At 34.9% G+C, this 13163-nt stretch overlaps 2 protein-coding genes and 1 pseudogene across 3 annotated transcripts; 1 reads left to right on the top strand and 2 right to left on the bottom strand.

The window, feature by feature from the left end:
- The first annotated feature begins 677 nt into the window (after positions 1–677).
- LOC123204519 lies at positions 678–4777 on the top strand (annotated as a pseudogene).
- Positions 4778–5198: 421 nt separating this feature from the next.
- Positions 5199–7883, bottom strand: LOC123204518 (pentatricopeptide repeat-containing protein At1g74900, mitochondrial). Its single transcript, XM_044621224.1, has 2 exons — positions 7654–7883; positions 5199–7399 (listed from the first exon to the last, which is right to left on the bottom strand). Exon 2 carries the CDS (start codon positions 7246–7248, stop codon positions 5788–5790), a length of 1461 nt encoding a protein of 486 aa, XP_044477159.1. The 5' UTR covers positions 7249–7399; positions 7654–7883; the 3' UTR covers positions 5199–5787.
- Positions 7884–9041: 1158 nt separating this feature from the next.
- LOC123204266 (E2F transcription factor-like E2FE) lies at positions 9042–12817 on the bottom strand. Of its 2 annotated transcripts, XM_044620870.1 has the most exons (12): positions 12539–12817; positions 12387–12454; positions 12252–12304; positions 12047–12124; positions 11898–11951; positions 11703–11805; positions 11280–11347; positions 11128–11200; positions 10966–11027; positions 10416–10818; positions 9415–9477; positions 9042–9337 (listed from the first exon to the last, which is right to left on the bottom strand). In XM_044620870.1, the coding sequence occupies exons 1-12, from the start codon at positions 12631–12633 to the stop codon at positions 9327–9329; spliced, it is 1131 nt and encodes a 376-aa protein (XP_044476805.1). In that variant the 5' UTR covers positions 12634–12817; the 3' UTR covers positions 9042–9326. The 2 variants fall into 2 exon arrangements, with proteins under 2 accessions (XP_044476805.1, XP_044476804.1); XM_044620869.1 differs by having other exon boundaries at positions 9042–9477; positions 12539–12816.
- Positions 12818–13163: the final 346 nt, after the last annotated feature.

Raw genomic sequence — 13163 nt, 5'->3', positions numbered from 1 at the left:
TTTTCAAACCTTGGGTAGAGGCAAATTATAAGATTTTTAAATTTGAAGATGCAAATGTAATAAAACTTTAATTTTTAAAATTTTTTTAGTAAATGATTGTTTTACCCATTATTGTTGAGACTAAAAGAAAAAAAAGTCTCACATATAAAAAAGTGAGTGATATATAAATGTGATAGATTAGACCTTAATACATGTAACTTAATTTTGTATAATACAAGTTTCAATCTTCACACTTATAAATCTAATATATTTTCGACACTTATCCTAATTGAGTTTTTTAATGGAACTTGACTTATATAATAAATATTTGAGTTTTTGAAAGTTAGAAAAAGTTTTTTTGGTTTTTCATTGTACCCTGGATGGAAACAAGTCTTGTAGCCTTTATAAGAATTATAAAATTTGAAAGTATGATCCCAATACTGTGTAACACTATGCCAACATTTTTTTCCCTTTGAAAGGAGTTCTAATTTGAGTGAAAAATATGATTTATGCCATTAAGGATGGGAAATAATTTAGGGCCAATCTTTGGGTGGACAATGTGATTTACTGGATGGAAAGTAAGAGTTCTGTCTTGCTTCTTATGTTGTCACCATGCCCTCATCATCTGACCTTTTTAACTCTTTAATCAGACTTTACGTGGATCTTCAGTCGCAATCAATAAATACGTTTCACTCACAACAATTCTAACGTAGCCCCATTCTATATCTTTCGTTTTTCGTATTCATTTATTAATCTATATCTCTCTCCGTTCACAACACACACTGAGAGATTATACATTATACATGCTAATAGTACCGATATTTTTGAGTCATTACTGTGAGCTTATTTGTTTTTTCAGTGGGATGATTGGTCCCTTTTTGAAGCTACACAAAGTTGTATGTATTTGCTCATTTGGGTTCTTGAATGAACTTAAATTGTGTGTTCATTATTTTGAAGATCTCGGTTTGTGTTGAAATTGAAGATGGGAACCTCAGAGGATAGAGTTGTTGCCATGATCATGGTGGGCGGTCCCACGAAAGGTAATTGAATTGTGATGTTTGATTTCATTTCATTAGCAGCTTTCTTTTTTTTGTGGGTAATTTTCAATCTTGGATGCATTAACCAGTCCAATTCAATATATTGGGAACATTTGTTACCCGGTTTGAATTTAGATATGATTGATTATGAAGCTTGATTGGTGTTGAAAATTTTGGAAATGAAACAAAATTTTATATCGAATTTTGTTAAAAATTTCTAAAATTACAGGTACCGATTCCGGCCTCTGTCACTGAATATTCCAAAGCCTCTTTTTCCTTTAGCTGGAAAGCCAATGGTCCATCATCCAATTTCTGCTTGTAAAAGAGTATATTCCTTGAGCCTTACTGAAAGTACTTCCCTGTTTGTTATTTGAGAGAGCTTGAGATTGTTTTTTCTGTTACGGATTTCTAACCATGAGAGCGTGAATTTGCATTGTATGTGTCCTCAATCTCCAATGAGCTTAAGGTCCCTGTCAGGTAACTTCTTGCTATCTATTAGGTATTTGTCTTATTAAAATTTCAGTGGTCATTCTTGTTGTTTCTGTTGCTTTTAGATATCTGAGGGAAGACAGGCCTCATGGTTCAGCTGGTGCACTTTACAACTTCAGAGATCTGATCATGGAAGATAGTCCGGTTATTACCTAAACCTAAGAATCTTGTGTAGACGTGATGTTTGTCTAAAACTTCAATCTTCGAAAAATTTTTGTACTTTTTTCTCTAATAATAGGGATCATTGTTGGATACATGTGTAAGTTGTAATATATTTAGTAGATTATAGTTTTTTTTTTCTTTTTCTTCTATTAGAATGTTAATGCTGATGTGCAATTATTTTGTGAACAGTCTCATATCTTCCTGCTGAACTGCGATGTTTGCTGCAGTTTTCCTCTTCCAGAAATGCTTGGTAACCATCGTCTTATCTCTAAGATTGGTTTTTCTTCTCATTTTTTGTATGACTCATTGAATCTATATTTTCCAATTACTAGTGTTCTTGAATGTCGTGCATGAATGATTCAAGTAAAGCAACAACTTTGATATATTCCTATACTATAAGTTTGATATTTCTAGTTCACTTGTGTTCTCGTGGAGCTCTAATTGTTGCCTTTTTTTTTTTTTTCAATATTTTCAGATGCTCACAAGAGATACGGTGGCATGGGAACTATACTAGTCATCAAGGTTAGTGAAGACATGTGCAAGATATTGTATAGATGGATTTTATTTCAAAATTTTCATTTTTCTGTATTTGTTGCCATCTTATTTTATTGTGCAGGTTTCTGCAGAGTCAGCCAGCCAGTTTGGTGAATTGGTAGCTGATCCAGTTGCCAACGAATTGTTGGCATTACACAGAGAAACCTGAAACTTTTGTATGTCCAATATCAGAGAGCTTTGTACTTCTTAGCATGTTAAGGGCCTTTCTTATTGCCTTGCTCTTTCAATCTTTTTTTCAGTCGATATATTTTTTGTAAGTTTGTGACAGTTTTGATGTAATGTAGGTAAGTGACCGCATAAATTGTGGTGTGTATGTATTTACATCAGATATCTTTACTGCCATCAAGGGTGTTTCAACACAACGGAAACACAGAGGTTAGTGATTCTAAACTGTCAGTTAAAAAGTTCCTGTAGATTAAAACAGACTTCTTTACAGATTTAACTGCAGAAGGCATGACCTTATTAGAAATCAAATTAACTATCGGAGAATTTCAAGATATTGAAATTTAATATTCATATGTTGTTTCAATACAAATTCCTTTTGTCTCATTTTGCTACTTCTGGATGATCTATAAAACCAATTTCCCTTTTTGTCACTTGTAGAAAATCTGAGACAAATGTCCAGCTTTGAAGCACTTCAGTCAGCTATGAGGTATTTCTCTTTTCCTGCTCTCAAAATTTTCACTGTTTAGTTTTCTGATTCTTCAGGTGTTAACAGCATTGATAGATGGCTAGGTATATATTAACTATGGTAAACTCATAATATCTTTTACACCCTCCATGAGCAAGGCTGGGTGTCAATGGAAAACGACATCTTGATAAAACTGTAGGCTGTATGTCTCTTGGTGAAGACATTTGCCCATTGATTTTTATTTGGAAGCTAATCTCAACTTGGGAAGATAATGTCACTTTTGGCAGTTTCTTGTTTGAAAGACTATGATTCATGTCAACTATCCTAACATGAGGTCCTTAAACAGGAGCTTTCCAGCGGATTTTGTCTGAATGGATCAAGATATCCTGTCACCTCTTGCAGGAAAGAAGCAGTTATATATATATGAGACCTTGGATTTCTGGGAACAAATTAAAACTCCTGGGTAAGCCAAGCAATTGAGCATGTTGCTTCATTAAAAAAAACACCCACAACACCTCCCTCCTTCTTCTCTTTCAAACAGCAAAAAACAGTGACAATTAGAAACCAAAACTAAAAAGAAACCAGCAAATGAAAATCAGAACAGAAAGCTCTCTAAGTAGGACTGATTTTCTTTTTCTTGCTAATACCTGCAGAATGTCACTAAAATGTTCTGGCTTGTACCTTTCCCTATTCCGGCAGACCTCTCCCCATGTTTTGGCTAGTGGAGATGGTACCAAGAATGCCAAATTATCGGTGATGTGTATGTTCATCCATCAGCAAAAGTGCATCCAACTGCTAAGGTATTTTTTCATTACTTTCAATAAATCATTGCCGGATGCTCTGTAACAAAGTTGCATGACTTAGCTAAAAAATTCAATTCTAAATTCTCATACACCACAATGATGTTACATGACAATGGTATCCTTGCCATAAAACTGTGCTGTAGTTCTGTTTTTCCCTTCCCTGCTTTTCTTCTATGGGATGCGTTTCTTGTTTCCTATTTATTTTTTTTATTCAGAGATGTTCCCATTGTACGCATTGGATTCCTTCATATTTTCTGTAATTAAGATTTAAATTGATTTGATTTTTGTGCAATGATGGAAACAGATAGCTCCCAATGTCTCAATATCTGCTAATGCTCGAATTGGAGCAGGAGTTAGGCTAAAGAGCTGTATTATCCTTGACGGAGTTGAAATCATGGTAAGTAATAAATAAATAAAAAGATGTGAAGAATTCAAGGCAAGTCAAAACTATAAACTTAGCACATGTATACCCCTTATCAGGAAAATGCAGTTGTCACAAGTGCAATTGTTGGGTGGAAATCTTCAATGGTCCAGTGTCCAGGTACCTTGTTCAGAATTCTTCTGAACTGTTTATGATCAATGCATCGGTGATGACCTAGTCATGTTTTCTTATATTTCTGTCAAATTTTATACTGGTTAACATTTGCTTATGTTTCAAATCCTGAATATATTTCCAAGTCTAACAAAGTGACTTACAGGCTCAAGGAGATTACAATGCTAAACTGGGGATTACAATCCTCGGTATCTTCTTAGTGCCTTCTGGCTCTTGTTCTTTCTTTCTATCTTTATACATATTTATATATAGGTATATTTATGTTAACCCAGTGTAATCTGAATTGTAAAAATATATGATCCAGGTGAAGCTGTGGCTGTTGAAGATGAAGTTGTGGTGGCAAACAGCATTGTCCTTCCAAACAAGACACTCAACGTTAGTGTTCAAGAGGAAATTATTCTTTGATTGAGATGAACATATCTACAACTCTTGTCCTTGTTATTGTATTGATTGCTCATACTGGTTTTCGAGCAGGGAAACCAACATAAATTTTCAATTAGTTTATTACGCAATTTGTACATTGACATTTTCTAGATCGGAATACAATTTTAGAATGGATATTTAAGCACCTGTGTAATTCACAAGGAAAGATCATGTTTAAGTGAAATTGCATAATCCTAGTCAACCCACAACTTTGAAATGAACAAAGATGTGGTTTTTTAATTAGATGAGGACAGAATTCAACCCCAGTAGCAATGTGCTTCAAATTGAAGACTGCATCTTGGCATTCCTTGTCAGATTCGTCATGTATGCTGAAGAACTATGAACAGCAATCTTCTCCCTAAGGACATATCTCATAAGGACCCATACTGAGATTTGGGACAACACCATTGCTAGAGCATCACCAACCACATTTGATGCACTACAATCAGTTCTAACATCTTCACTGATGGTGTCTAAGACCCAAATTTACAACCACCTAAGCCTAGGGACTCAGCGGCTGAAAGCTTTAATATCTGCGTTTGTTTTGGCCGGTGTAAAAACTTGAATTGATTAAGCAAATACTCTGTAAAAAATTAGAGAACTTTGTTCTACAATAAGGTTAACAACTCTGACTGAAATATATTGCCTTATCCTAATTACAACAAATATACAGAAATAACAGTCGGGGACAGCAGTCGTCTTTATCTTTGCACCTGATATGAAGGACTTACAGGTAGAGTAACTGATACAATCATATATTGATTTTAAAACTGACATGATTATAATCCCAGCATAGCACATTAGAATAGGAAAGGAAGCAAACAAACCTTGAAACTGATCACAGCCATACAGTTAATGCTTCCACTATTGATTGCCTCCATACAGAATGGTACTCTGATTTCCCTCAAGACTGAAAGAGATACAAAACCTCCAGGATGGAGTCTTAAGACTGTCAATACCTCAATCAAAACACATAACAAAGGTCTTATTCTTTGGACTGCTAGAAAAGTAGCAGAAAACCGCAAGCCCAGTGCCTAATTAAATCCAAATTCAATCATGATACATCCGTATGGAAAAGAAGCAAGCCATCCTCTGAATGTCAGAGTCTGAAATGGTCCAGGCAGATTCATCAGCAAATCTGAATGCAAACAGGCTTCACAATTTGAATTGACGAGGAAAACGGCCACATCTGCTCTGCAATCTCAAAATCTCTTCAGCTAAACCTTGATTACCTGTTAATAGAAGCCCATTCAAAATCCGATTCAAAGTGAACCTCGTAGGCATGAATCCTCTATCAACCATCTCAATCAACAACTCCCCAGCAACCAACAAATCATCTGATTTCTTCCTCACAAACATTGAACTTATTAAAATATTGTATGTATCTAAATTTGGCAAGCAATCTCCACTGCCCATCTTCTCAAACAAATCTAAACCCTTTTCAATATCTCCTGCTTCACAAAAGTACCGGATGATAATATTATATGTCTGTACATTTGGCTCACATTCATCATCTTTCATTCTTCCCATAAATTCCATAGCTCTTTCCATTTCACCAGCATGACACAACCCTCTAATCACCACATTATAAGTTGTCGTATTGGGCACATAACCCTTCCTCACCATCTCCTCAAAAAGCACTACAGCATTCTCGACAGAATCCTTTTTACATAAAACCTGAATTAGAGCATTATAAGTTGCAACTGATGGGAGCACACCCTCCCTAATCATCCCATCAAAAACCTTTCTAGCTCTCTTAATATCACCCACAATACCAAACCCGTGAACCACAGTAGTGTAAGTAACAACATCAATTTGACATTTCCTCTTCTTCATCTCCAAAAAGAACCTCCAACCTGCCTCAATTTGACCAGCTCTAAAATACCCTTTAAGCATTATATTGTAAGTCGTCAAATTGGGCTCTAATCCTCTATTAACCATTTCCGTTAAAATCTCCAAAGCCTTGCCAGTCCTCTTAACCAAGCACCACCCATTTGCAATAACATTATAACTAACAACATCAGCCTTAAATTTGCCCCTAAAAATCTTCAACAAGTTGTAAGCTTTCTCAACTTTCTTCTCCTTACACAACACATCAAGAATGGTATTAAAAGAAGTCAAACTTTGACTACAACCATGTTCATGCATTGACAAAAAAATCTTTACTGCTCTATCGGCTTTCCCAGCAGAGGCATACCTTTCAGCAATGATGGCAAATGTCTTTGGGGTAGGACCCAGGTGGAGGGATTTCATCCGGTTCACGAGGGTCCATACAGTTTTGTAGTCGCACAGGCGAGCCGCAAGGTCAATGGTGTGGTCAAAGGAGGAGAGAGAGTGAGCGTAGGTCGGATGGTGGGAGAGGACAGTGAAGAAATGGAGGGCTTTATAGGCATGGTTCCAGAGGCGTTTGAGAATTTGGTCGACAAGCTGTGGGGTCCAATGGAGAGTAGGAGAGTAGAGGATTTGGGTTAGGGTATGTGGGTTGTTGGAATTGAGGATGAGGCTGGCTATGTCAGTGGGATTGGCTGCCGGCGGTGGCAGTGTAGGGGCGATGGTGAAAGGTGAGACAAGTTTTGGTGAGTGAAGAGAAAGAAGCTTACTATGGGAAGGAGACATTTACAGCAAAGGGAACATTTGGGTTCTCTGATCTCTCCCTTTCCCTTGTGTAATTTATCTTTCTCGGATTGAAGTGAAATTTTCACAAACACACACAATGCGTCAAATCTTCTTCCCAATAATGGAACTTGGCAATTTAAAGTTTTTAAACCTAATCCGATCCAACTATTCAGAAACAGCCATCAATATTCAGTATTGATTGTCCATAACAGCCATAGCAATTCTACCAAGTGAGAACTAATTTTTCATGGCAGTTAATGTCACTTTACGATTTGTCCATAACAGGCATCATGAATTTTACATTCCCAGAAGTCTAAAATCTGAATGTATTGTAAAATCCCATTTTTCAATGTACTGTCAAAAACAATAGCAGTCACCAGATTAGTTAGTTTAAACGAGCCTTACCAGCAAAGGACAGCTTTTATCGGAAGTTCTGAAACCGAGGGCGTGAAGCAACCATAGGCATCCATCGGGCCGAATTGCTTCCTTCAAGACACTCAGAGACTCGTATAGTTCCTTGAGGGTGGGAAAGTTACGACTTTTGAGCCCCAGCCGCTCCCATTTTCGCTTGGGTCATAATCGTTTATTGTAAATGCATTTGGTAAACCATAAGTATTTCAAATCTCATCTATCGGTGTTCTTTATCACAATGCTTTATACATATACTGTGCACCATGTAATTGGTGGGTGAAAACCAAATCGAGCCATCCAGCCTAGTTATCCTTCAGTTCGAGTTTATTGAATTAAAATTAAAGATGGTTAAAATTCAGTTTGAATAAAAATAATTCAATTCAAATTTATGATTCAAATCTATCACTTAGATTTAAAGTTTAAATTTGTAACTCATGGACAAAATAACATTTATCTTATCTAATAATAAGTAAAACAATATGATTTAAATAATTAATAAATCTAATTCAAATCGAATCATAAATTAAATTTAAATCAAATAAAATCGTATGAAATCGTTTATTTAACTCACAAGTCAAATCAAATTAAATTAAATTTTCTCTAACTAAATTTTGAAAACAAATTAAATCTTTTAATTTAAACTTAATTCAAATTTAAATTAATCCAACCCTGGAAGTCAACTCTCAAATCTAAACCATTACAATGCATGCCCATCTTTAATATACTCATTAGGGTTAGATTCGAATCGAGTCAAACTTGAGCTCGGCTCAGTTTACATATAATTGAGCTTGAGTTCGAGCCCAAGCTCATCAAACTCGTGAAAGTCAAACTCGAACTCTATTCGAATTCAGCTCCGCTCATTTTTCGTTATTAAAACGACGTCGTTTTAATACATATTAGTCAAAACGTCGTTTTATATCAAAATTTTTAACTGAAAAATTTGACTAGTAACTTGAGCTTGAGCTCGAGCTCGTATAAGACTGACTCATTTCAGACTCGTTCGAGCCGAGCTTGAGCTAGAATTCGAATAAACTCGGTTCGATTCCAACCCTAATACTCACATTTTAAACATAAATCATATCTAATATTAATTTTTGTTTATATGCAATTTTATCACGATAAAACAGTGTACCATTTTGATACAAAGTGCTAGCCTTGTGTGTGAATGATCTACATATAAATACCAAATTTCTTCATTTAATTTGGAGCAATCTCATGTTTATATACTTAAATACATAAATAATAAATTACCATATACTTAAATGTTATTATATTCAATTACTTAAGCTAAATTACTTGTAACCTTGAATATAATGTTGTTGAACTTCGATCTACTCATAATAACTCGATCCATAATCCAAATTGTACAATCACATAAAATGTGTTGTGGAAACACATAAAGCTTCGGATCTATTCACTATAATCTTGATTTGTTTACAGAATTGGTGGGTTTTTAACAAAAGCAAAATAGACATAAGATTAAACCTAAGATAATTGGTTGAAAGAACCATGGGACTTGGCCGAGAAGTCAGATTTGCAATATAATGAATTAGCACACTGAGTAAATGTGTACAAGCGTGGGCACTACATTAAAACTACTCTGAGGATAGCCATTCCTAAGTTGACTGATGCATAGCATGCATCTAACATGAGGCCATCCCTTCTTGTTATCTCAGTGCTATAATAAATTATGTGGTCATCAGAAAAGTTTAAGAGGTAATAAACATCAGGAGATTTGATGTATTGTCTTCTTACCAGCAACTTCAGTGCACCACGATTTCCAAGCTTCCACGTAATGAGAAAATAGGTCTCTTAGAGCTGCAATATTATTAGCACAACTTCATTTTCAGCAATACGATGCTTAAAGATGTAACTTTAAGAGTACTTAAATAAAGCAAACGTCTTTAATGAGCTGAAAGATGAAAGATTGATTCTTGGAATTGAGATAACCGCTGAGAACAGAAGGCAAAATCTTAACCATTAGGCTTAAATATTTTAACAGTGAATGAACGAACAAACTAATAGTAAGAATAGATTAAAGATCATTACTGTGTATTTTCTTGATATTTCAGTCTTAACACTGTGATAGAGACCTGGAAATGCACATGTAAGATTAAACAAACTTATTTATCATAACTAAGATTAGATTCGAACCAAGTTTCATAAAATTAGAAAACAAGCTTATTTTCAAATAAGCCTTAAACACACTTGGTTCAAGTGAATTCGAGTGTAAACTCAAATCTAAAACTTAAATATTTTTTAACTCCAGCTTGAAGGATATTTAGTTTATCAAGCTTGTGAGTTTAGAAAAATTCTATATAAAGTAATTAAAACAATATTATTTTAACTAATACAAATTAAAATAATATTATTTTAATTATTTTTTATTCGATTATAATACTAAGCCAAACTCAAATCTCAACTCAACTTAACATTATAGTTAAACTCAAGTTTAACTTGAGATGCCTAATTCGAATTCATCCCCAACCATAACAAAGTGTTGTTGAAAGAAAAAGCTCAATATTACTGGAAGAAGCATTTAAAGGGGAAGAAGCGGAAACCAGAAAACAGATAGATGAAGTACAAATAGTTTGGCATCTCCACCAATATCTTTTTTTTTTTTAATTCCGTTTATTTGTTCCCATAAAGTCTGCTGCAACCATATACATTTCTGCAGTAGAATTTATTCGATTGGCTGGATCCTAGGCATCAACAGTCATACAACTTCACAGATCATAATAAGCATCAGATCATACCTTGGTTGTAATATTGAGGACGACACACACAAGCTAGACCCTCCCAGTCATATGTCCTCTTCTCATTATGCTTTAAGGGATCAGCTTCGGGCAAAATTGCAGGAGCAAAAGGACCGAACTGGTAACTTCGTTGACACTGTTTTCCATCATTATCTACATCGCTACTATCAACCACCTTTATCAAATCGTCAAATTGCTGTTGCTTTTCCATTTTAATGCTTTGGCTTATATTCCCATCAATTAAAGAGTCCACTTTGTTTCTTTTGAAACCGATGTTAGTAACATCAGTTCCAAATGCTCTCTTCTTAGACTCATTAAGGATCAACGAACCATCATAACCAATATCTGACTTTTTTACCCCCAACCACCTAAAAGCTGGCTTCCTGCTATCTATAGGATGGGTCTACATAGAAAAAGTTGAAACTTGAGAACTATATAATTGCATTAGTGTTTGAGTAAGTTGGGTCACATTCTATATAACTAAAACAAATAAATCAAGTGGCTTTTATATCCTTATCCCACAAGTAGTTACGGACGATTCTTTGTTTACCTTCTCAATGAGATTCATGGAAGACAAGACATTAGCAATGTCATACAACCTCCTTACTTTTGCTGCAGAATTAATAAACAAGATAATAATTAGAGAAATTCTCAGTTCCTCCTTACAAAGACAGGTCAAAATGAAACAGTATAAGTTAAAGACTTCGATTACTTCTCATTATTGATGAATTGTGTGCATCCCCAACCAGTAACTTTGCAACTTCATCCAGGGTGATCATATCTGCCTGAGAAACAAAACTGCATACTATTGATACTTATAAGATAATGGCAACCCTAAAAGAAAATTCTCTAGTTTTCACTCACGTTAGAGCTGACAAAGAGCCTGACAAAATTCTGTGTTAGAAGTCCGAGAGACTTTTCTCTTCTGCTATCTGTACAGAAAATATACAAACAAGTCTGACTGAAACATGTCACTTAATTTGTCCAAGTTTTCTGATAATTTCAACATCTATTGCTTATAATAACGACCACGTGGGAAAAAAACTTACAAAGCACTGTCGCCAATTCAAGATCATATAAAGAACTCAAATTATACGAAAACATTAAAATCATATTCACTTTTATTTTTTCATTAGTCGTCAATTTTGTAAACTAAATAGCGATCTACAGCTTTGAGTAAAGAATATGCAAGTTGAAAAATATTTTTTTTAAAAAGCATGAACAGATATTGTACCCTTAAAAACAAAGGTTACATCAAAACAAAGAAAAAAAAACTCCTTCATTTACCGTTCTTAGAAATTTTTGGAAAAGGTCTAGCGTTCGCATTATCGCTTTGGCTTCCAGTATTGTGGTTAGATGAACTTTCATCCTCTTCATCATCATCCGAAACCTTAAACAATAAACGCTATGAATTTCACTACAAAACCCAAAAAAAAAAAAAACCATTAAAATATATCAATTCAATGACCCTAATTGACGGACTTTTGCATTATTGTTGGCGTCGAAGGTAGTGAAAGCATCCCTAAAACCTTCTTCCTACAATCAAACCAAACAAAATCACTTGGACTTTTTTATATAAAATATCAACCTTTAAAACATAGTATAAACCCAACAAAACAAATCAAAATTACCTTCAGCTCCTGCAAAGCCCTAGGGATTGCCTTGAACCCTTTCCACGTGTATCTATTCTTTGCACTTCTTGCAAGAACCTAAATTAACCAAAAGAGCTTAAATTAAAAAATAATAATAATAAAGATGAACACAGATTTGCAAGCAAGAATATAATTAAAAATTAGAAAACTAGAACCAATAAAAAGGAAAGAGCAAGAAACCTACTCCAACGCTTTCCAAAACATTTACAATATCGTAGATTCGCCGTCTCTCGACACCTGCAATGCCTCAAACCAAATAAATCCTACACAGTCAGAACATTTCAAAGATAATATACGAAATTCAAAGTCAGACCAAAACCTAATTTTGTCGCTGCATCATCAAGACCAATCGACTCAACACCCTCTCGATTGCACAAGGTCAAGAAACTGCAAATCAAACAAAAAAACAAATCAAAAAGATCAATAATAATGAAACAGTTCTTTCTCCAATAAAAAAATAAAGAAAACTACTTTGAGCAGAGAAGTCCGAGAGATTTTTGTTTGCGGCTGTAAGTATTGTGTCTAGAAGAAGGATCAAGAATATTGCTGGAAGAAGATTGCGGCATTTCTGAGAGAGTGAATACTGTAGAAAGACAATTGTAAAGAGAGAGAAAGGGGGGGGGTGGTGTGGGTGCCGCGCTGCTGAAAAAGGACAGTGACGAAGAGGACCGTTAAGCACAGAGAGGGGAATTGAATAATGGCGTTGGCGGGGTAAAAATTTTGAAAGCGAGGGATCTGAAGGAGGGCGTTGGGGTTTTAAAAGTTTAAAAGACGACCTGGATTAGCGGAAATTTGAATTGGAATTTAGAAGCTCTCGACTTAAATAATAATCCGTTGGCTTCATGATTCGAGGGTGTGGTGGTAATTTTCTTGTGATAACAAAATCTTTAAACATCTGAGTATAGGTTTAAGTATCAAGAATAAATTATTAATTTACCAAGTTTAGTACTTACAAGGTTGATCAATAAACCTTTATTATTTTCGATGTAATTGATTCGACCGCAATGAATTTGTTGTGGAGGGTTTGTGTTACGTGAGTTGCCGGGTGAAAGAAGGAAACCATGCCCTTGGATGTACCCAAATGAGGTTGTCCCAT

This window comes from Mangifera indica, chromosome 20 (assembly GCF_011075055.1).
Source record: "Mangifera indica cultivar Alphonso chromosome 20, CATAS_Mindica_2.1, whole genome shotgun sequence".
Classification (NCBI taxonomy): Eukaryota; Viridiplantae; Streptophyta; class Magnoliopsida; order Sapindales; family Anacardiaceae; genus Mangifera; species Mangifera indica.
The sequence above is the reverse complement of the archived record's forward strand: the minus strand, read 5'-3'. Positions and strand labels throughout refer to the sequence as shown.

Excerpts from the sequence above, each read along its gene's own strand:
- LOC123204518 (XM_044621224.1), bottom strand. The coding sequence starts at position 7,248 with ATGTCTCCTTCCCATAGTAAGCTTCTTTCTCTTCACTCACCAAAACTT.
- LOC123204266 (XM_044620869.1), bottom strand. The coding sequence starts at position 12,633 with ATGCCGCAATCTTCTTCCAGCAATATTCTTGATCCTTCTTCTAGACAC. Across the intron at positions 12,305-12,386 it reads TGATGCAGCGACAAAATTAG|GTGTCGAGAGACGGCGAATC; the intron begins GTTTTGGTCTGA and ends GAGGCATTGCAG. Across the intron at positions 11,806-11,897 it reads ACGCCAACAATAATGCAAAA|GTTTCGGATGATGATGAAGA; the intron begins GTCCGTCAATTA and ends TTATTGTTTAAG.